Raw genomic sequence first — 23,297 nt, 5'->3', positions numbered from 1 at the left:
GCAGAATGGCAGTGTTTTACTCCGTCTGTATTCACAATATAGAGAATCTGAAGAGCGGATAAATGTAAACAGGTTTTGTGAATTCTTTTACAGAACTAAGAGGTATTGTGGTGTTGTGTTAGTTGCTCAGTTGTGTCTGTCTCTTTGTGACCCCAGGGACTGTAGCCTCCAGGCTCCTCTGTCCATGGATTTCTTCAGGCAAGAATACTGGAGTGGGTTGCCATGCCCTTCTCTAGGGGATCTTCCCGACCCAGGGATCGAACCTGTGTCTCTTTAAGTCTCCTGCACTGGCAGGCAGTTTCTTTACCACTACCACCAGATGTTAAAGAATTATCATGAGGGCAAGATCTAGATACAGAAAGAAGGAAGTGACTATTACTTTTAAGACAAACTATCAATCTTAGTGTCAAGGAAAACAGTGCCTTTAATACCTCAGCTGTGGCCTATCTTAAACAAGAAAGGAGGTTTGGGCAATATTTTGCAGGCTGATGACATTTTTTAAATATTTATTTTTATTTATTTATTTGGCTATGCCAGATCATAGTTGCAGCATGCTAACTCTTAGTTGCAACTGGTGGGATCTAGTTCTCTGACCAGGGATTGAACACGGGCTCCCTGCATTGGGAACACAGAGAGTTAGCCACTGGACCACCAGGGAAGTCCCTATTCTTCAGTTTTGACAGCACATGGGAATCATCTGAATTGGTCTGGGACATGTACCTGTTTTGCGAATTAGTCCACAATAGTTTAACCCTACCTTCTGCCTTTCCTACCAACCAGGCCTAAAATCGGTGCCCACACCTTACCTGCTGGGACCAATGATGTCTCACTCATGTAAGGAGCAGTGTCACAGGCTTTGCTGTGGAGTTTTACAAAACCTGCCAACCAAGGTGCTTCTTCCCTTTGGAAGTGCCTATTGAGGATCCCACAGATTCCTGTGCTCAGCTTCAGTTATATGCCACACCCTCCCAGGGAAAGGAGCTGTACCCTTTTATCCCACTTCCTATAATCAGAGGAGGTTTCACACCCACCCACGAAGGGTCCCTTCTCCCTCACTCCCTCCCACTGCTGCTGCTTACTGCTCGCTCTTGTGGGAGGCTCCCAGTTCTACTTTGTGGCTGCGATTCATTTGGTCTTCTGATCTGGCTGTGACATCATCACCATGACCTGGAACAGAAACATGTTCTGTTTTTGCAAACAGATGTGTTTGCTTCAGATGGATGTTTAGGGAACCCAGTACTGATCCTGAGGATTCCTTCTCTGAATCCCTGTTAAGGACTGGAGAAGGTCAAAATTCTGTAGGCACTAAAAAATCATCCCAAGCCATAAAGAAGCAAAGAAGCGGGAGGGCTTCCCTGGTGGTCTTGTGGTTAAGAATTCATGTCAATGAAGGGGACACGGGCTTGATCCCTGGTCTGGGAGGATTCCATACGCCACATAGAAACTAAGCACATGTGCCAAAACTACTGAGCCAGCACTCTAGAGCCCAAGAGCCGCAACTACCGAGCCCCTGTACCTAGAGCCCACGCTCTGCAAAAAGAGGAAGACTGCACACAGCAACAAAGACCCAGTGCAAACAAAAATAAATGCATTTTTTAAAATCTTAAAAAACAGAGGGGGAGCTCAGTCTTATGCAGATCACTGCAGAGGCAGTGAGGAGGGTGGGTGTGGAAGACACCAGAGAGATAATATCTGGAACCCAGACCCACTGCAGTCTGTCCTTCCAGCTCTCCTGGGGCTGCTTCTGCTCACTTCTAGGCAAAACTGACAACACAGAGATGGCCAGCAACAAAAAAGCTATTTTGCAACAGGACCCAAAGGTTCAATGAAGTTAGTAAAGCCTGGTGAAGCCCCTTGCTTCAGGCTGGCTCCTGCTGAATGAGAGCTATTCTGCAAAGAGAAAATAGCTTATGCATGCTCCTGTATCAGAGAGGTGCTCACTCTATTTTAAGCAATTTTTTTATTTAACGGCAGGGACCAACACAAGAGTACCCAATATTGTGCATTATCTGAAGAGTTGGTCTGAAAAGTGGAAGGGACTTCCCCAGTGGTCCAGTGCTAAGATGCCATGCTCCCAATGCAAGAGGCCTGGGGTTCGACCCTTGGTTGGGGAACTAGAGCCCACATGCCGCAACTGAGAGTCTGCATGCCACAACTAAGAGCCAGGACAGCCAAGTTAATTAATTAATTTAAAATTGTTTAAGGAAAAAGAAAAGAAGAGTCAGTCTGAAAATGGAAGGGAAGCTGTAATGAGCAAATTCCACATTGATACCAAGAGAAAAGTCTACACATCATCCATATACTGCTGGCAACCGAAGGTGGCGCTCTCACGTTCCTCTACTTTACTCAGAACTAAGTTCCCGTATCTCACCTGCAGCTGCTGTCTTCCAGGTTCTCTTTGCAAATCTTCCACCAGGGCCACTGCCTCCAGTCTGCTCTCTGGATGCTTCTGTCTAACCCAGATCTGGATCTCCTGGGGAAGGACAGCCAGGAATGGTTCCAGGACTAGCGACTGTAGGAACTGCTCTTTCGACTACCTCTCTGGTCTCAACCACTGATAACCAAGCTTCCAGAGTTGGATGAGGGACTCCTGGAGTCCTGCTGGTTCTCAATAGCAGAAATGCCAAAAGCACTGGCAGGAGGTCTCTGGTCCAGGGACATTTGCTTGAAGGAAAATTTCCTGCTCCCTGTGGGAATCTTCTTCCAGCTTCACTATTCGAAGCCCTTCTTGTACTTAAGGAGTGTGGATTTGTTCGTCCACAGCTACAGCCATTGTTCAGATCAGAGAGAAACCCTGCAGCTCTGCTCTGAACTTCAAACCTCTTCCTTCACTTCCCTGAGAAGCCACCTTCAGATAGGAAGAAGCAGAAGTTGAAATTCTAGAGCCAGAGACATACATTACAAAGTGAATTCTAGTGAAAACCACAAGGTTAGCCCAGTAAGACTGAGGTGATGAAAATAGTCTTCCTGTTCCTCCCCACACCCCCACCCCTGCCTGTGCCATAGCCTGATGCCCCGTGGAGTCTGGCCTTCTGTCACTGGCTTCCCCTCTGGGGAGGAAGCTCCAGAAGTTTGACAGGAGGGGTCAAGGGCTGGTCTGGTTGGAAAGAAGGGGAGTGTGAAGCTGTTTTTGCATAGCAATTTACACCAAGGAAATGCCAGTTATCCACACTGAAGAATGAGAATGGGCGGATGGATAAAATAGGAACGAAAAACTGCCCGCTCTCCCAAGCCACTGGTCTTCAAAGTGTTGCCAAGTATGTGCGGTCCACGAGCCAGACGGGCACCCAAGGTGGCAGCACCTTGGAGAGCAGCGCCTGAATGGAGCCTGCTCTAAGCTTTGGAGGTTCAATAGTTCCAACCCTCAGCTGTCCTTCCCACAGGCTGGGTTCTCAGATTTGGAGGGGTGGGGGGCGCCCTCTGGGGATTCCTCAGTCCCGGCATCATAACTCTCCCAAACAAGGAGAATTACCCTGGTTATTAAGGTTGCAAGATGTGAGAGCAAGGATAATGTGATCACAGACTCAAAAGATGTTACAGTTGGAAAGAAAGTTGAGATACTCAGGCTTCCACCCCCTCAAAGCTGAAGCAGTCGTGGCTCAGAGACCGCCGGGACCTTGCCGGGGGACACAAAGCTGGCTGGAGATGGGCAGTCCGGTGACGGTGGACGGGGTGTCTGACCCTCAAGAGCGTGACTTTCACCGGAAAGCTACCCTGCTCCGCGGGCGACCTTCTCTGGAAGCTCTATGGGGTAAACGCAGGCTCTGCGGACGGAGCTGCCTCGTTGGCTACGGAACCAGAGTCGTCCCCGCCGGGCCTGGTGGACAGCGAGAAGGAGGGCGCCGCCAGCATGAGGGGCGCATCCTCCCCCGGGTTCCAGACCGAAGCTGTCGGACTCCGGGTCTTCGCCTGCCTGGTCACGCCCAGCCCGTGTGAGCGGCTCAGACCTGAGGTGAGACCCGCTCCTGTCCGTCGAGGCCCTGCGACCACCACCGGGGGCCTGACTCCGCGGCACCTTCTCTTTGGCCACGCACAGTCCCTACACGACATTCCCACCCCGAGCAAGGACCTCAAGTTACCACTTTCGGACAGCGACTAAACGCCGGAAGCGGAAATGCAAACTTCCGAAGGACTCGGGCTGGCTAAACTACATTTCCCATAGGCCTCCGCCAGCGTCTGCCGACTGACAGCAGCATTAACCAATGATCTTTCGGAGTGGCTTGGGCGCCGTTTATCGCTGCGAATCATCGATGACGAGTGGGACTTTCCTACACGGAGATTCGGGGTTGCTGAGCCACAGCTGTAGTCCACGCAAGTTGAGAGGTTGCAGTCCTGCCTCGCTTCTCCCACCCCCGTGGGAATTTGGGGAGGTGGCGGCTTCTCGCCTTACTCCGCCTGGGGGAGGGGGGGGATTTACTGAAACAGAGGGACCTTGGCAAAGCATTTCCCTTACAGCTGAAAGCGGGTGTTTATCCCTGTTAATCCCTATTTAATCCTATTATACAGGTGAATAAACCCTGGCAGCTTGGACCCAGTTCTCAGGGTGGCGCTGAGACCCCAATTCAGATGTTTTGCCATTTAAACAAAGAGCTTTTCTGGCTGCCCACTGTAGTAACGCTTCACTACTATCCTCCCCTTTGCTCCTCTCGGCCCATGGCCCTCATTTCCCCAGTGCCCAGTCCTGGGTGATTCAAGATGACTATCATTGACGCTTATTCATTTAACAGACCATTGTAGAGCATATACTTTGGGCCAAGAAAAACACTTCCTCCTCTTGAATGCAAACTGGCAGAGGGTGCACTTTCTAAAGTGGAATGGTGAACAACCCAAGGAACTTCAAAGCGATAAGATTAAGTGCTAAATGGAGTAGCTTTCAAAGTAAATGACTGGAAGGAAGTACTAGAGAGCAGCTGGGAGAGCCCAGGAGGAAAGAAAGTGCACCCTCAGGGAAGAGGGTGGGGAAATTATACTTTATACCTTTGTTATTTCTGGCCGCTTTGCATGGCATATGGGATCTTAGTTCCCTAACCAGGGATCGAACCGGTGCTCTCTGCATTGGAAGCATAGAGTCTTAACCACTGAGCCACCAGGGAAGTCCCTCTCAGCATATTTTATCTGATTTGGTTCTGACAACAAATTTTGTGTAGTATGTCTCACTCCCTGTTTAACACATAAAGGGTCTTAAATTCAATGGAAGGTGGGTGAAGATATGATTCCCCCTAGGAGGGACAGCCTGTGGTGGGGTATAGGACAAGAGGGGCTCTATCTGTAGAGCCCTAAATCCAGCTGCAAGTCTGGGTCATGGAGATTTCTTCTAGCCTCTTGGATCTTAAGAACAAGAGTTCCAAGAGGCCTAACATGGAAAACTCAGCCCAGCTCTTTCAGGGTGCACACACACCTAGCTTTCCAACCAGCCTAGCCTAGAAGTTCCACAGAACTGCCTCAGGGACCAGGAAAGAGGGGCCAAGACCCAGCCCAGGAGAGAGCTTTGGTTCCCACCATCCAGTCATTAGAGCATCTCTGCTTTTACCTGTTCTTTTTTTAAATAACCTTAAAAATTAATTTAAATTTTAATCTGGGTCTTCGTGGTGGCACTTGGTATTGTGCGACACTCTAGTTGCTGCACAAGGGCTTCTTGTCTCGGTAGTTGCATGTGTAGGCCTCTAGTTAGGGCTTGTGGGCTTAGATGCCCAAAGGCTGTGGCTCCCTGCTCCCCACTAGGCTCTGAAATCTTTTATCTCAAAATCTGAGCATCAACCATGCAATTCTACTACCACTTCCTCTATGGCCATGTGCTATGTTACCAAGAGGGCGAGAGAAAGCAAAGACTTTAATATCTATCCAGAGATTTGAAATAGCTTCACAAGGTCAGGCAACAGGGAGGTTATAATGGCCCTACATTTGAAAAAAACTCCAGGTCTGTCTTTGAGAGACTGTGAGAGGGGGCAAGCCCAGCACATGGGGCCCCCACCCAACTCTCTGGTTATGAGACAGACCTCCCATTAGGGATAAAGAGTTGAGGAGAGTGACCCCCAGTGATGGGCAAGAAAGGGTCAGTTACAACAGTGGATCACCTTGACACTAGGGGAGAAGACTGGAACGAGTAGCCAATATGCCGATTTTAATGTTTCCTTGTTCTTTCCATTTGTTCCTGTGGGATTTCTTTTGGCTTTAATAATGCAGTGGGGGGACTTCTCTGGTGGTCCCGTGGTTAAGACTATGCTTACAAGGCGGGGGCTCTGGTTCAATCCTTGGTTGGGGAACTAAGATACCACCTGCCATGTGGCATGGCAAAAAAAAAATTTTTTTTTTTAATGCAGTGGGGTTAATTGACATCAGGAGTAGAGTGGTTAAGCGACAGGTGCTGGGCAAGTTTGGAGAAGGCAATGGCACCCGACTCCAGTACTCTTGCCTGGAAAATCCCATGGACGGAGGAGCCTGGTAGGCTGCAGTCCATGGAGTCGCCAAGAGTCAGGACTGAGCAACTTCACTTTCACTTTTCACTTTCATGCATCAGAGAAGGAAATGGCAACCCACTCCAGTGTTCTTGCCTGGAGAATCCCAGGGATGGGGTCGCACAGAGTCGGACATGACTGAAGCGACTTAGCAGCAGCAGAAGCTGGGCAAGTTACAGACCGAATCTCTCCTCTGGGTCTCCAGGTCCTCATCTGTAAAGTGGGGATAATTTACTACCTCACAGGGTGGTTGTCAGGATTCAGACCTGCATGTAGAGCTGATTAGCATGCTGCCTGTGCAGAGTAACCTTGCCATAGACTGTGCAACTCTCAGCTATCATGGGTTACTGCAAGCCAGAAATGCAACTCACAGGGAAGTAGAAGTCCATGGAAAACAAGAGGTCTCATGATGACCTGCCTCAAATTGTAAAATCTCTAATAATAAGAGTGAGGGTGTGTGGTTAGTGGCACAAGTGTGCCCAGAGCCAGGTCAGTCCAGCTCTCATCACTCCATGGGCGCTTGTATTCCCAAATGGCTAAGAATTTTGTAGGGCCTGGTTCCCAAATGGCTCTAAGGGATTGGAAGGAGGAAGTCTTGGGTGACTCCCAGGTTTCCGAGTTGGGTAAGACCTAGTGGATGGCGGTGCTACTCACAAAAAGGAAATTCACCTGTCACCAGCACGCTGGTCACAGGACATCAAGGGAGGCAGGTGGGGCCGTGAGCTCTGAACTTGCGAGTCTGAGGCTCTAGGAACACTAGAGGTAAGTTGCAGGAAGAAGCCAGTAGAGAGGGACAGACTAGAAATCGAGGGAGAAAACCGCAGAAGAGCAAGGTCCTGAGCTCTGCGTGGGGGTGGAGGCGAGCGGCAGGTGGACAGAGAGAACTGTTAAACCAAAAGTGCATCTCAAGGCTGAGCCCTGAGGTGAGGAAGGGGCGAGGTTCAGAGAAGGTAGCTGGTTTGGGGGCGGGACGCTGAAGGAGGCCACACCAGGCAGAGGCAGGTTCGAGGTTCTCAGAGGTGAGCAGAGGCCTGGGGGCTGACATGGGCCAGAGGGTAGAGGGTGGTCATTGTGGGGCCACACTGAGGGCAAAGCAAATAAACCATTTATTGTAGGTTTTTAATTGTCCCAAGGCTGTTCTCATGAACTTAGAAACAAACTGGTAACAAAAAACTTGGTCCCTAAATATATGTACCTTGAAGAGGAGACAGCCTGTTACAGAAACACGTCTGGCAGAGGTAGATCTGCCCAGGGGGTAGGGGCTTCTTGATGTTTTTCAGGGGAACAAGCTGTGTCCTTCCATCCAACATTCCTGCCACACAGACCCCTCTGCAGACCCCCTTTAGCTGCAAGCAGGACAGGAAGCCAGGGGCTCTCAACCTTTCTAAAAAACCACCATCTGTCATTTTCCCAACCTGGTTCCTGCCTGATTGATTCTGCAATTCTAGCTAATCTCATTTGCTTTTTATTCCCAGGATATTTTGTCTCTCTACCAGGTAGGGAGGAATAAAGAAGGAAATTTACTTAGAAAAGTTTAAAAAGCTTAGTATCCATTGTTTTCTCAAGGTGAGACTTAAAGAGAGCCACCATCTTCTACAACCCAAATTCCAGGGCGTCACCGAGGAAACCCTCTTGGCCCCTCTCCCTTAAAGGCAGGGCAGATCTTGTCTTTTCCCAGACAGATGGGAATCTTTGCTCCAGTAAAGCGGCATGACGATGCGTGACAGAACTTCTTGTTCACAGCCTTTCCCCAGCACCCAGCACGGCGATGGTACACACGCCCTCAGTACACGCTTTCTCAGTAAGTGAAGGAATGCAGTCAGCGATGGGGATCTCACAGCCTAGTGGTTTGGTGTAACAGCTGCTGCTGCCTAGAGCTTCCTGTGTCTTACTTAGTCGATTCTGGATGGAGAGGATACCTCCTGGGGAGACCATCTGGCACAGGAGCCAAAGCTGGGGCTCCAGGCGTCAGCTGACAGGCTGGATGCAGCGCTGGCAAAGGGCAAGTGGAGAGGTGTGTGCGCTGGTCGAACACATGGGACCAGGTTTGCCTTAAAGCTGTGCCCTTTGAAGCAAGTGACCTTTTTCCCTCTAAAGGTCTTGGACCACTTCTGGCCTGAGGCAGGTGGTGAGCAGGTGGAGGGAGTGGGGAAGTGAGACATGGGTTTGCCAACAGTCAAGCTTGGGTTTTTAACACATGTAAAAAGACAGACTTGGGAAAAGAATGGGACTCGACTTTATTAGGCGATTTGGAGCAGCCACCCTGTAAAAACCAAGGTGCATTCTGAGTGCAGACCCCATGCGTAGGAGAGAAAAGCCTGTTTTTACCATCCTCTTCCCTCCTAAAAAACCCCTTCACCTGCTATCATCCTGTCTTCACTGTTTCACGGCCGAGAACAAAGCCCTGGGAGCGTCTCAAGATTAAGGGAGACACTGTATCTTGATTCAAGCCCAGATCTCTCCAGGCGACAGACGATGTGGCTTCAAAATGAACACCACCTTAAAAAGAATGCTCTTTGTACACAAACGCTACCAGACGGAATTCTGGATCTGTGTACGTAAGACAGAAACGACGAGCGCACAGGGTGACAATTACGGGGCCGCGGATCTGGCGGGTAAAGATGCGAGGCCACCCTGCAAGCAGAGTGCAGGACGATCACCCTGAATGAGAGAAATACCATCCACCAGGGGGAGGCAGCTGGGGGCTTTGATGACACCTCACACTCAAAAACCGAAACCCTGCAAGAGTAAGTGCGTCCCCAACTCCCACAGCCAACTTACCCCAGGACAGTGAGCAGAGACAAAAGTAAACACATCACTTCTCTGTTTATGCCTTCCCTGGCAGGCCCTGGGCAACCTCCTATCAATGGAAAGGTTCCGGGCCAGACACCCCCGTGTTTCCGTGTTCCTGATACTTTCTAGAACTAGGAAAGGACTTTACCTTCATGCGGATGACTCAGAACAGGAGAAGCCCCTCCGCTTGACCCGAAATCCAAACCCAGGACCCAGGGGCAGGAAGAGCCAGTTCTGCCAAGGCAGGGGGCCTGGGATGCTCGCAGCTTGGGTGAAGGGACCTTAGCCCAACAGTGGCAGCAGAAGGACCAGGTCTGGGGCCTCTCTCTGAAATGAGGGCAACGCTGGCTTCCATTGCACACAGAGAACTATCCCTCCTGTTCTATCAAAGGGGAAACTGAGGCACAGAGGATCAGGAGAGATGGAGCCAACCGAGTGGAGAAGTGTCACAGGAAAAGGACCAAGCTTTCTGAGCTTCCATTCCTAAGCTCGGTTCTCAGGGTCTGACTCTGACTGCCAATGTGACAGGATCCCAGGAGTGAGGGTGAGCAGGGGTTAAGATCCTGGCAATATGCCTTCAGGAGGAATGGCTCCTCTAAAGACACATCCCTGCGTGGGGGCAGGGTGGCCGGTTCCTCTCCGGGCCCCCCGACCCTCACGCTCCCTCCCTCTCTGCCCTTTCAGTAGAGCTTCTCCTTCAGGTGAGTTCGCTGATGGGTGATGAAGTTGGAACTGTTGCTGAAGCCCTTGCCGCAGTCGGGGCACTTGTAGGGCTTCTCGCCCGTGTGGATCCGCTGGTGGATGATAAGCACCGAGTTCCAGCTGAAGCCCTTGCCGCACTCGGGGCAGCGGTACGGCTTGTCCCCGCGGTGGGCCCTCTGGTGCATGACCAGGATGGAGCCCCGGCTGAAGCTCTTGCCGCACATGAGGCACTTGTAGGGCTTCTCGCCCGTGTGGGTCCGCTGGTGCACCACCAGCTGGGAGCGCTGGCTGAAGCCCTTCCCGCACTCCCCGCACTTGTAGGGCTTCTCGCCCGTGTGGATCCGCTGGTGCTTCAGGAGGTTGGAGCTCCAGCTGAAGCTCTCCCCGCACGTCCGGCACTCATAGGGCTTCTCGCCCGTGTGCGTGCCCTGGTGGGCGATGAGGCTGGAGCTCTGGCTGAAGCTTTTGCCGCACTCCCCACACTTGTAGGGCTTCTCCACCAGGTGGGTCCGGCGGTGCGTGGCCAGGTTGGAGCTGCGGCTGAAGCTCTTGCCGCACTCGCCGCACTGGTAGGGCTTCTCGCCCGTGTGGGTCCTCCGGTGGGTGATGAGGGCCGAGCTCTGGCTGAACCTCTGGCCGCAGTCGGGACACTTGTAGGGCTTCTCGCCCGTGTGGATCCGCTGGTGCCTGATGAGGTTGGAGTTGTAGCTGAAGCTCTCGCCGCACTCCTTGCACTCGTAGGGCTTCTCGCCCGTGTGGATGCCCTGGTGCGTGTTCAGGCTGGACCGGTTGCCGAAGCTCTTGCCGCACTCGGGGCACGAGTAGGGCTTCTCGCCCGTGTGGGTCCGCTGGTGCGCGATGAGGTTGGGGCTCCGGCTGAAGCTCTTGCCGCACTCGGCGCAGCGGAAGGGCTTCTCGCCCGTGTGGATCCGCTGGTGGGTGATGAGGTTGGCGCTCCGGCTGAAGCTTTTGCCGCAGTCCCGGCACTTGTAGGGCTTCTCCCCGGTGTGCGTGGTCTGGTGCCTGCTGAAGTTGGAGCCGTCACTGAAGCTCTTGCCGCACTCGTCGCATTTGTAGGATTTCTCGCCCGTGTGGGTCCGCTCGTGGGTGATGAGGTGGGACTTCCGGCTGAAGGTTTTCCCGCACTGGGGACACTCGTAGGGCTTCTCGCCCAGGTAGGTGCCCTGGAGGCCGATGAGCTGGCCAGCTTCCCTGCCCGGGGCGGGCACCACCCCGCGGTCCTTCCTGGGGGTGTTTCTTCGGGGCCCCTGGGGGTTGCAGTCTCTCTCCACGTCACTTTCCCAGTCGGACTGCGGGATGCCTTCCCCATCCGGCACGTCTGAGAACATCTCATGGGACTCGACGTCCTCGAACATGTCCTGGTTAGAGCTCTCCCCATTTTCACTCTGGATCTCAAAATCTGAAACAATGAGGGAAAATGTGCAATTTGTACTCAATTTCCTGTAATGATGAGAAAAGAAAATCAAAGGGGAGGGGCTTCCCTGGTGGCTCAGCGGTGAAGAAATCCTCTGCCAATGTGGCAGACACAGGTTCAATCCCGGATCCAGGAAGATGCCACAACTCCAGAGCCCCGAGGGCTGCAACTGCTGAAGCTCTTGAGCTCGAGAACCTGTGCTCTGCATCAAGAGAAGCCCCTGCAGTGAGAAGCCCACGCACCACAACCAGACAGGAGCCCCCACTCGCAGCAACTAGAGAAAAAGCCTGCAAAGCAATGAAGACCCAGCATCGCCAAAAAAAAAAAAAAAAAAAAACAACACATAAATAACACATATTAGTTACTAGAAGAATTCTGGAATCAGTTTTAAAGGAGGTCAATGCTCAAAAAGGCAGAGAATTCTAAACATGATTCAATTTTTTAAGGTTTTTGGTGTTTTTTTTTTGACATCTTTATTGAATGTGTTATGATATTGCTTCTATTGTATATTTTGGCCTTTTGCCCTTAATGCATGTGGAATATCTCAGTTCCCAGACCAGGGATCAAACCCGCACCCCACTCATTGGAAGGCGAAGTTGTAACCACTGGGCCACCAGGGAAGTCCTACTATTCAATTTCTGATGGTCTCACAGGCTACAGAATAGCATCTCGATTTAATGGGTATTTCCCTAGTAATCTGTAAAGCTGAACATCTTTTCTTATGGATATAATTCATTTTCATTCATTTCTAAATTGCCAGGTCATTATCTTTTACCTTTTATTCCACTGGGTTGACTTTTTTTTATGAATTGTAGATGCTCTTATAGAGCAAGATTTCAACTCTTATCTGTTACACTTCAGGCTTTTTTTGCAAATATTTCCTCCCAGTCTCTGCACTGGCTTTCTTCACAGTATCTTTTTAATATAAAGGGCTTTTGTTTGTTCCCATGAGTCCAATCTAGCTTTGATGACTTGTTTTAAAATTAAGAAGTCCTACCCCACTGCAAGATGGCAAAAATACTCTACTATAGGTGATTTCAGATGGTTTACAGTATAGATCTGTAACTCATCTGAATTTATTTCGGTGTAAGTTATGAAGCAGAGAGCCACTTTTAGTTTTTTCAAAAGGGTTGGACCACTGTCCAAATACTACTGAATTGCCAAAGGACCCTTATTGGTTAGTAGACAATTACAACTCATCCTAAACCAATGGTTCTTGCATTTTCCTACCCTGACCCAGGCTCTAGGCTCACATAGAATTCAGAGGGCCACGTGTGTGCCCCTGCCCAGCCAGAGGCCTCTGCTTTCTCTCCCATACTAGAAAACGTATCAGAGTAAGTGTGGAGAAATTTGCTGTCAATATGGGGATAAGCGTGCATGTGCTGTAAGTGAACAACGAGATCACTGGTCACAGACTTCGGTGCTTTAGTGTGTGTTAGGCTCACAGTTCTTGTAAGGTCCCTCCCACCTGACTGTGACGTAATGCTGGGTCTCACTCAATACCACGGTCAGAGCCACTGGTTTGAAATGCAGAAGTGGGTCTCTAATTCTGATACAGCTGATGCCCCAGTGGGATTCTCCCCATCAGGGTGCTGCCTTGGTGAGCCTGGTGGGAACCCGATAGCACCTAAGTGGCTTGGGCCATTGTTCCCCCTGAACTCTGACTGCTTGAAAGACGAAGTGCTGGTAAAAACAGCAAGGAGCTGTTATCAGTTTAAATGAATGACTGCCAAACAGTTTAGTAATAACATTACATCTCAAGAGCTCTGTGTTGTATACATTTCAAATATTTAAATGAATTAAAAGTGATGTTGTTCTGAACCTGAGAATCGTGGCTTTAAGAAGACATACCTTTATAACCCTACACTGCTCTATACTCTTCTTATGACCAGAGAGCGTATGGGCTCCCTGCTGGCTCAGTGGTAAAAAGTCCACCAACCCAATGTAGGGGACACGGGTTCGATCCCTGGCCAGGGAAAATTCCATGTGCTGCGGGGCAACTTGTGTACCACAACTACTGAGCCCATGCTCTACAGCCTGGGAGCCACAACTATTGAGCCCACATGCCTAGAGCCCGGGCTCTGCAACAAGAGAAGCCACTGCGATGAGAAGCCCTTGAACCACAACTAGAGGAAACCCACAGCAACAGGACCCAGCATAGCCCTAAATAAATAAATAAATAAAATTATAAAAGTATATTTGTTAACAGCATAAAAGATGATAATACCCATTGAGTTTTCTAAATATAAACAAAGAATTAATACAGAGCTTCCAAGAGTGAAAACCTAAGAGCGGGTGCTCTCGGGGTTTCCCTGGTGGCCCAGTGGCTAAGACTCCACGCTCCCAATGCAGGGGCCCTGGGTTCAATCCCTCGTCAGGGTACTAGATCCCACATGCCACAACTAAGAGTTTTCATGCAACTAAAGATCCTGTGTGCTGCAACCGAAACCAGGTACAGTCAAATAAATACCTAAATATTAAAAAAAAAAAAAAAGCATAGGTCCTCTCTGGCTGAACTAAGCTGCCTGGCCTGACTTGCCTCCTGGCCTGAGAATTCTCCCAGGTCTTACCCAGTCTCCCTTTTGAGATTTTGGAATATCCTGGGCTATGTTCTGCTAACTTTGGGCTTGACGCCATTATGTTTTAAAACACAAGTTTAGCTTGGCTTTCTCAAGGGAAAGGCAGATAAGCCTGGAATGATGAAGCTATCCATCTGCCTCCTTTATTGACCCAGCAGTTCTTTCTCCACACAGGAAAGATTCATTTTTCTCACTCTGACAGTAATGAGTCTTCACTATGTGTAGGGCACTGTACTGGGTACTGTTTTTAAAAAAAAAAAAAGGAAAAGAAAACAGGTTCCTTGACTTTGGGGATTTTATAGGCTCCTAGAAGAAATAAGATGAGGACTGATACAAACAGAAAACAAGAGATTTCCCTGATGGTTTAGTGGTTAAGACTTCACCCTCCAATGCAGGGGGTGTGGGTTCCATCCCTGGTCAAGGAACTAAGATCCCACGTGCCTTGCGGCCAAAAATTCAAAACATAAAACAGAAATAATATTGTAACAAGTTCCATAAAGACTTTAAAAATGATCGACATAAAAAAAAAAATCCTAAAACAATATATGATACAAAGCCAAAAGAGAAGGAGAATCTGAATGTTCGAGGGGCGATGACTTCAAGCAGAGGTGACAGAGATGCTCTCAGGTGGTGGATCTAGGGACGGGGAAGAGAGGCCGGAAGTAAGGACGGCTTTATGGAGCAGGTGTCCAAAGCTGTGTACTCAGAGGATGACCATCACACAGGGATGGAACAAGGCCATTCCAAGTCATGATTCAGCAGCGCAGGTGAAAGTTAGCAAGCACAGGCTATGTCCAAGGAACAGCAGGATCTGAATGGAGCGAGGGCTGTAGGGAGGGGATCAGGGGAGGACCCGCCAGGGGCCACCTGGGCCAGGCCACACAGGGCCATGAGTGCGAGCAGAACAAAGAGGTCGTGCTTGATCTGGAGACACTGGGGGACTAGAGAGGATGTGTAGCAGAAGTGTCCCATCGCTCAGGTAGGACTGCAGCAGCTGCCATGCAGGTGGAAGAGGCTGAAGGCACGGTCCCTCTGGAGGCTCCTGCCAGAGTCTGGTGAAATAGCAAGAGCCTGAATGAGGCTGGGAATGGAGTTCACGGCAACCCACTCCAGTATTCTTGCCTGGAGAATTCCATGGACAGAGGGGTCTGGAGGGCTATGGTCCATGGGGTCGCAGAGTTGGACGCAACTCAGCAACTGAACATGCATGCGTGGAGATCAAAAATGTCCTTGGGAAACGCAAAGAGAGATGAGCTTTAGTTCATAAACTATTAACATAAGTGACTTCCCTGGTAGCCCAGTAGTTAAGAACCTGCTTTGCAACACAGGGAACTCAGATTCAAGCCCTGGTTGGGGACCTAGGATCCCACATGCAGGGGGGCAACTAAGCCAGAGAGCCATAACTACTAAGCCCGAGTGCTCTGGAGCCCACGTGCCACAATTAGAAAGTCTGTGCACCGCAAGGAAGATCCTGTGTGCTGCAACTAAGACCCAATGCAGCCAAATTAATTAATTAGTTAAAAAAAAGAAAACATCTGTTTGTGAGTCAGGTAGCAGGTTCTCACCAGATCTGATGGCACTTGGATCTTGGACTTAAGAGCCTTCAGAACTGTGGGAAATAAATTCCAAAACTATTAACACAGGTCCAGTCTCAACCGAAATGCAAGATATTTGATCTGAGAACAGCCAGAGGTGCCTGCTAGTCAAATATTAAACAACATGGTCTAATCAGGTCTTAAAAACGTGCTGGGTAAAACATGTGACCAAAGGTTCCGGGCTGGACAAAGAGACTAGAGGTCAAGTGGTCTTATCCTGAGGACGTGCTTAACAAGGGATGGAGATCACTGCAGAGGTTCCTCTGAGCAATCACCAGGCAGGTCAGGAACACATGTTGAAGAAACAAAAACCAATGAAGATGACCTCAGAGGCAGAAATTAGAGCACTGACAAAGCTGCTCAGTCTGGACATTCTCCATCTGGGGCGTCCCGTGAAAGATGAAACAAAGCCAGGTGGGGAAGGCGGTCACTGTGGGGGCCAGTCATTGCGTCAGAGACACCTGGTGACCCCCTGCTCTGTGACTCCAACTCACAATAACCCAGGGGCTTCTCCTCAGCCCTTCAGCCCTCTGGCCTCTCTTTAGCGTCTGACTCAAGAGCCTGACATTCATCACAGACTTGTTACATCCGTCAGTAAAGTAAACAAGGTTTTTAAAAAGGATGAGAGGCTTTTGCTTTTTTTAAGCAGGAAGAGTAAAATTTAAAAAGTTATTTTTCAGGGTCAAAGACCATCTGGGACTTTGCTTCAAATAAAACCTGGGGTAGGGACTTCCCTGGTGGTCCACTGGCTAAGACTCCATGGCTTCCCAGTGAAGGGGGCCCAGGTTCTGTCCCTGGTCAGGGAACTAGATCTCGCGCGCCCCAAGTAAGAGTCTGCAAGCCACTTCTAAGAGCCAGTGCAGCCAAATAAATGAATAAATAAAAATAAATATATTAAAAAAAAAAACCCTGAGATTCCCCCAAACACATGTGGAAGCAAACAGACTAGAGTTTGAATCGTGGTTCCACCACGAACCAGCTCTCAAAGAGCTGGACTTTGCTGAATGTCCATGTCCTCATCTGTTAAATGGTCCCACACACTTCACGGGATTATTAGTGAGATGGAGGTATAAGGTGCTCAGTGCAGGCCTGGGCTCACAGTGGAACCTCCATGACCACCCTCTTCTCCAAAGCACAGCTTTATTCACACCTCCCAAGTCTCTGGGCATTGTTACAACTTCGCCCCCAAACCATCTTCCCTTCCCAGTCTTTCGAATCCTCCAGACTAGATGCCTCTGAATTAGTCACCTTTGCCTTAAAAAAAATTTTTTTTTGGTCATGTCTCACAGCATGTAGGAGAAGGAAATGGCAACTCAATCCAATATTCTTGCCTGGAGAATTCCATGGACAGAGGAGCCTGGTGGGCTCCAGTCCATGAGGTCTCAAAGAGTCAGACATGACTGAGCAACTATCACTCACTCACGGCATGTAAGATCTAGTTCCCTGACCAGGGATTGAACCTGTGGCCCCTGCATTTAAAGCAAAGAGACTCAAACAATGGACCACCATGGAAGTCCCTAGTCACCTACTGACCCTACAGATGAGTCACCTACAGTCCTCATCTGTAGTCCCTCTTTCCAATACCCTACCAAGAACTAGGACTTTGCATCTCATTTGTGATGAAATGATTAAGAACATGAGTCACACCCTCAGACCCCTGAGCCGGCATTCTTGTTCAGCCTCATACTGGGGGCATGATCTTAATGGAGTCACTTATCTTCCCCAGTGATGATAATCCTGCCAATCTCTCAAGCTGGTGACATCTATGTGAGTTTTACATATAAGATGCTAGGCACACTGCTTGGCCCATAAAGAGGATCCATCAGTGCTGACTGGTGTTACCATGAGTTCTTTCTCACATGTCCCATCTCCTCCCGTTCCCTTGCTGTCCCCACCCTATCACTGCACACCCAGCATCCAGGCGGCTTCCCAGCTGCTCGCCCACCTCCAGGATAAAACCTGCATCCTGTCGTTGAGCTCAGCTTCCTTCCCTGCCCCTGGGGCCCTTGTTACAACCTGCTGAGGCCAAAGCCTCACCCACCCTTCCCCCAAACCCTACTTCCCACCACTTCCTAAAACCACACTTTCCACTCCAATCCGCCAGTCTTCCTTATGGTCGGTCACCCAAATGGTCACCCGAATGATCCCACGCGGGTCCACTCTTCCAGGCCTCTGCTTAGCACAGCTCCTGGAATGCCACACCCTCCCCCTCCCTCCACACTTTCCAAACCCCCCACCAGCTCAACCCCTGCTCAAGGGTCCATCATTCACGAAGCCTTCGCTGACCTTGCCTCTCCTCTCCCCTCCAACCCCTTTCTCTGAACCTCTGCAGCTCTCAGCAGCACAAAGGTTGCCGCGTTTCGCATGGTCCTGAAACAGTCCTGGGGATACAGGTGGTTGCAGTTGTTCAGTTGCTAAGTCATGTCTGACTTTTGCAACCCCTGAGACTGTAGCCCACCAGGCTCCTCTGTCCATGGGACTTCCTAGGCAAGAATACTGGAACAGGTTGCCACTTCCTTCTTCAGGAGATCTTCCCGACCCAGGGATCATGTCTCCTGCATTGGCAGGCAGATTTTTTACCACTGAGCACCCAGGAAGCCCAGGGGCACAGGCAGATCTGCAGTAAACATTTGGTAATCAAGGCAGCCCAGTTTACAGCTGAAGACCAGAAAGGAGGCAGGGTGGTTGAATGGCATGCATGGGTCCCACAATGTCATAATAAAACTAGAGACAAATATATTAAGTTGCAAAAGCTCCAGTTTGGAATTACTCTTTTAAGAGCCCAAGATGACTTTATACCAGAGACTAAGTCTCTAGTTATTAGCTGGCTTACTCGTCATTTATCATGATTTCATAAAAAATACTCACTTTAAAAAAAATAGGATTTGGTTTCTCTAATTGCTGGAACTTAAACTATCTGGATGTGTATTGCACAACCAGGTCAAAGTGCCAAGAGGTGGTCTGTAGGGTCTTCAGTCCCTTCCTCATCACCTCCATCAGCTTCCCAACCATTCCAACTACAACGCAAATAACAACTGTGCTAACTATGTAAATGTAGCTCCAATGGTAGTCCTGGGCTTCCCTGGTGGCTCAGTGGTAAAGAATCCCCCTGCCCATGCAGAGGATATGGGTTTGATCCCTGACTGGGAACATTCCACATGCTACGGAGCAACTAAGTCCATGTGCCACAACTACCAAAGCTCTTGTGCCCTAGAGTCCATGCTCTGCAACAAGAGAAGCCACAGCAATGAGAAGCCCGTGCACCACAACGAGAGAGCAGCCCCCGTTCGCTGCAACTACAGAAAAGCCTGAGCAGCAATGAGGACCCAGAATAGCCAAATAGGAAAAAAAAAAAAAAGTCCTCTAAGCCCTAAAAATTACTTATTACTTAAAAGAATAATATCTTATGCTGAGATTCTGGAACTGTCACTGCAAACAACCAGGGCATTTGGGGTGACAGCGTGCTGATCGCTTGCAGACCGACTGGAGGGCAGGGGCTGACGGGGACTCAGTCCTGGATGCCACCTTTTCCTCCTCTGCAAACACCACACCCCTCCATTTTGGGGTCGGCGGGGAGCTCCCACCCTCTCCCAGTGAGGCTCTCCATCTCACCACTGTCCCGAAGGGTCTGGGTCAAGTCCTCCACCAGAGCCACTGCCTCCTCGCCACTCTCGGGCCGATGCTCCTGCAGCCAGGCCTGAATTTCCCGGGGCAGCACGGTCAGCATTTGCTCCTTGGTGTGCATCTCTGGCCTCAGCCAGCGCCGGCAGAGCTCTCGAAGGCGGCTGAGTGCCCCCTGCGGCCCTCCGGCCACGTCCTCATGGGGGCTGCCCTTGCCAGCACCCTGGGGAAAGGGCTCGGGCTCAGGGCCGTCTTCCTGCAGCACAGCTTCCTGTACCCAGGAGTCGTCCTCCAGGATCATGGTGGCCACCTCCTCCACCTGGTCGTCTTCCTCCCGAGGGAGGCGGACTACGGGGCTCTGCGGAGCAGTTACTCTCGGCCCCTCTGAGGCCATCATCCACGTCCTTGGGTTGGAATCACTCAGGCTTTTGATCTTGACCTTCAGTCTTCTCCAGGCAGGCTCCCTGAGAAGACAGCACCCTTCTCCAGTTTCAACAAGTGGTCTGGCCAAGAATGAGAGAGAGAACTAGGATCAATAAGTAAAAGGTCCTAAAACAATCTAACTCACAACAGCCCAGGTCAGGCCACCAAGTGATTCTTACATCCGCAAATCAGGAGAAGTTTCCTGTTCCTCTTAAAGGAAAAATGGCTTATTCCTGAAAGCATCTCTGTGGCAAGAGAAGAAGAATCACGAGCACAAAATACAGTGCTTTTCTTCCCAAAAGACCAAAGCATGAGTATGAGAAAATTCAAAGCCCTCGCAAGAACCCAGGACAGAGCTATCCTGCTCTAAGTCAGTTCAGACTTGCTGCAGAGTCAGTGACCTTGACCTAACATACAACTCAGTCATATAACCTCACGGACTACCTAATAAACAGATAAGAACACCCATCCTACTAATCTGAAAGGAATGTCTTAAGAATTTACAAAGGATCAGATGTCAAGGCACTCTAAGCCTCAGTGAAAGGAGGGAAATATCTCAACTGCATTATTATATTTTAAAACATGATGTTTTAAAATGTTCATATTCTTAGATCCAGCCTTGGCCCCTCAGGAATTTATTTTTTAAAATAACCATCTTTGCAAAGAGAAATTTACTAAATATTTGCAAGGACACACAACTGTAGCATTGTTTCTAATTGCAAAAAAAATTGATACCTTAAAATCCAGCAGCAGGAGAATGGCTAATTATGGCACATCCATATAGTAAAATGTACTAAAAACTATGCTGATGATGTAATAATGGCTACTTATGGGGGGGGGGTGGAGGGTTGGGGATATGGGGATATTACTGAGAAGGGGCTCAAAGGAGCTGGATATGTTTTATGTCTTGATTTGGCAATGGTTGCATAAGAGCATACATATGAAATTTAAGATTTGTGTGCTCTGATGTATGTATTTTTAAATATTTTAAAAATTATGTTGACAATAATTATTAATCATTGGTGATTTAAGATAATCCTCATAATATGAAAACTAATGAATAAAAACAAAACCAGCAAGATAGAAAAACCACAGATACAGTTATGACCCCAATTCCTTTTAAAAATGAACACATACACAAGGAAAAAAAAACCTGGAGAGAAATTCTACAAGAATGTTGAGAGCAGTTATTTAAAACAAAGATTAAAAGGCAATGAAGTTATTTTTAAAAATCATCACTACAGCATAAAGACTCAGAAACACTCCCGGGAAAACTTTTTAAAAAGAAGAAAAAAGAAAAGCCGGTGGATACACTAAAGCTCTCAAACTGTATTCACCAAATGGCTAGAAGAAACAGTTATAACACAATTCTTAACTTGGGGGTGGGGAGCAGGAAAACCGTTCCCAGACAATTTAAGCGTTGTCCCACCTGGGGCCAGACACGCCCCCTCTGAAGCTCAGTTTCCCCATCTTTAAAATGAGCTGCGCGGGATGTTGTCCTCTGTGCCTTTCAGTCTAAAGCCTGCGCCCCTAGCTGGATGTACAAGGAGCTCGCCGCTAGGGAGAAGAGTTCAGGTCGGCTCCCAGAGCCCGACGGGACGGCTAAACTCGGACAGCCGGGGGCCCGCAGGACACGGACACAGCCCCCGACGCCCCTCCCCCAGCAGGGCTGCCCGTACTGGCTCCAGGCCCGTTATCCCCTGGCCTCGGGCTGCTCCCCGGGCCAGCGCGGCTCCAGCTCTGTGTCCCCGGGCTCACCTCTCCAGAGACCGGATGCCGCTTCCTCGGTAGCTCCACGCGCTAAAGCGCCCCCGGGCACGGTCCGGCCCCTCCGGAGTCGCAGCGGCTCAAGCCCGAGGGGCACCGAGAACAATGGACGGGAGAGGCCCGCCCCCTCGCCGCGCTCATTGGCCACCGAGAACGGTCCCAGGAAACTCTGCTTTCCCATTGGTGAATACGGACCCAGCCTGGCGGCGGGAGCGAGGCTGGGCCGAAGGCATTGTGGGAGATGTAGTACCCACTAGCCGACTGCGACCTCGGGCCAGGGAGCAGAGTTTGGGGATTTGATAACCTGCGCAGTGCGGAAGGAACCGAGGCGGGAAAATCCACCGACTGGCAGTCAGGGCCCCAGAGCTGTGACCTGGGACAGATCACTCCACTTCTTTGTGTCCTCCAAATAGTGGTCTATAAAAAGGGAAAGTTGGATGGAGGCTCCCTTTCAGCTGTAAACTGTGTGGCAGATAATTTTGTTAGGCCCTTCGACAGCCCAAAGCGGCCCCTGAGTAGGAAAAGAATCCCGCATGGAGAAGTTCCTTCCCGCCCAGCCCGGCGGCCCTCCCACAGCCTGCCCACCCGCTCGCACCGGGCTTCTGGACACCACTTTGTTTACGCACGTGGTGTTCCTGGGTCAGGGGGAGAGCTTTGTCCCGCCTCTTCTGTCGCGGACCTCCCATTCTTTCCTCCGTTTCCTCCTGTAAGGAACCTGCCTCATCATACCGCCCTAGTCGGAGTCTCCGCCCCCAGCACACCGGCTCCACGTCTCCTTGGTATTAATAGTTATCCCAGCCTTACTTATTGTCATTCTCGGCCCTGGGGGGGGGCTGAGAGTGACAGAATGGCCTCTCTTGTGGGGTTTCAGTGGCTGGCACTGTCCACTAAAAAATTAGTCGCAACCTGAAAATAGAGAATGTTTTGTTCAGTTGGGAATGTTCAGGACTCCAAGCCCGGGAGACAATATCTCAGCCCTAAGAAATAGCTCCCAGGAGGCGGGAGAGGGAGTCAGGCTATACACAAGTTTGTAAGGAAGGGAGCAGGCAGTCTGCACATCAAAGATTATTGTTCAGTAAGAAAAAGCGATATCAAATTAAGGAATTTAGTGCTCTTCTGTGTATCGGAAGGTGCAAGAATTTGGGATTTTGAAGGCATTTCTTTCATATGCATCTCAGCGATCTGGGGCCAGCATCCTGCATTTTCCCTTAGGGCTCCCCAGCTGATATTGGAGGGCTGGCTGCAGTCCATGGGGTCAAGAATTGGACACGACAGAGCGACTAAGCACAGCACAGTCACTGATGACTGTGACATCCTTTCCTCATGTAGGGAGTGGTGCTGCTTATTGGCATAGCTCAGAAATTCACATCTGGAGAGAGAGAATCGCAGATAGCTATGACACTTCTTGCCCACTGATATGGCGGGAAATATTTCATTTCACAGTGCTCTTAAAGAAATGCCTGTCGTTATCAATGTATGACAGCAGGTGGGTAACTGCCTGGAAATTCAAGGGGGAAATACAAGGCCAGAGAGAAAGACACTCCTAATATGATTGACTAGGTGATTGTTGCAGAAACTAACACCGATTTGTTATGTTAGTGAATATTGAATTGTCTCTGATCAATAATGTTTGGGTAACAAAAGAGGTATTAATCCATCTAGTCAATAGTTAATGGCCTGTGATAGAACAATGGTATATTTTTGTACAAGGCAATTATTGGGAGCATGCACAATCAAATGACCACATTTGTTTTAATTTTTATTTAAATTTCATTTTCATGAAAATTTACTTTTCATTTCATGAATGTTTGAAAAATGTTTCATGATTATTGGTGATTTTAATCTCATTTTCTATGAACTGATTTTTCATATCTTCTTCCCATTTTTAAAGTTGAATTTACTTGTAAAAGCTCTTTGGGCTTCTCAA

The 23,297-nt window shown here is 49.5% G+C and overlaps 1 protein-coding gene across 3 annotated transcripts; it reads right to left on the bottom strand.

Annotated features, from left to right (window-relative positions):
* Positions 1–101: 101 nt before the first annotated feature.
* On the bottom strand, positions 102–21,486 carry ZSCAN2 (zinc finger and SCAN domain containing 2). 3 transcript variants are annotated; one of them, XM_061158769.1, is made up of 3 exons: positions 21,362–21,486; positions 19,172–19,683; positions 102–1,167 (listed from the first exon to the last, which is right to left on the bottom strand). In XM_061158769.1, the coding sequence occupies exons 2-3, from the start codon at positions 19,575–19,577 to the stop codon at positions 1,076–1,078; spliced, it is 498 nt and encodes a 165-aa protein (XP_061014752.1). In that variant the 5' UTR covers positions 19,578–19,683; positions 21,362–21,486; the 3' UTR covers positions 102–1,075. The 3 variants fall into 3 exon arrangements, with proteins under 3 accessions (XP_061014752.1, XP_061014751.1, XP_061014753.1); XM_061158768.1 differs by lacking the exon at positions 102–1,167 and adding an exon at positions 8,669–11,370; XM_061158770.1 differs by lacking the exon at positions 102–1,167 and adding an exon at positions 14,066–15,016.
* Between the last annotated feature and the right edge of the window lie 1,811 nt (positions 21,487–23,297).

Source organism: Dama dama, chromosome 13, assembly GCF_033118175.1.
Source record: "Dama dama isolate Ldn47 chromosome 13, ASM3311817v1, whole genome shotgun sequence".
In the NCBI taxonomy this organism is placed as follows: Eukaryota; Metazoa; Chordata; class Mammalia; order Artiodactyla; family Cervidae; genus Dama; species Dama dama.
The sequence above is the reverse complement of the archived record's forward strand: the minus strand, read 5'-3'. Positions and strand labels throughout refer to the sequence as shown.

Coding starts and splice junctions, on each gene's coding strand:
- ZSCAN2 (XM_061158768.1), bottom strand. CDS start 19,577: ATGATGGCCTCAGAGGGGCCGAGAGTAACTGCTCCGCAGAGCCCCGTA. Junction 11,371..19,171: donor CCAGACCCTTCGGGACAGTG/GTGAGATGGAGA, acceptor TCATTGTTTCAG/ATTTTGAGATCCAGAGTGAA.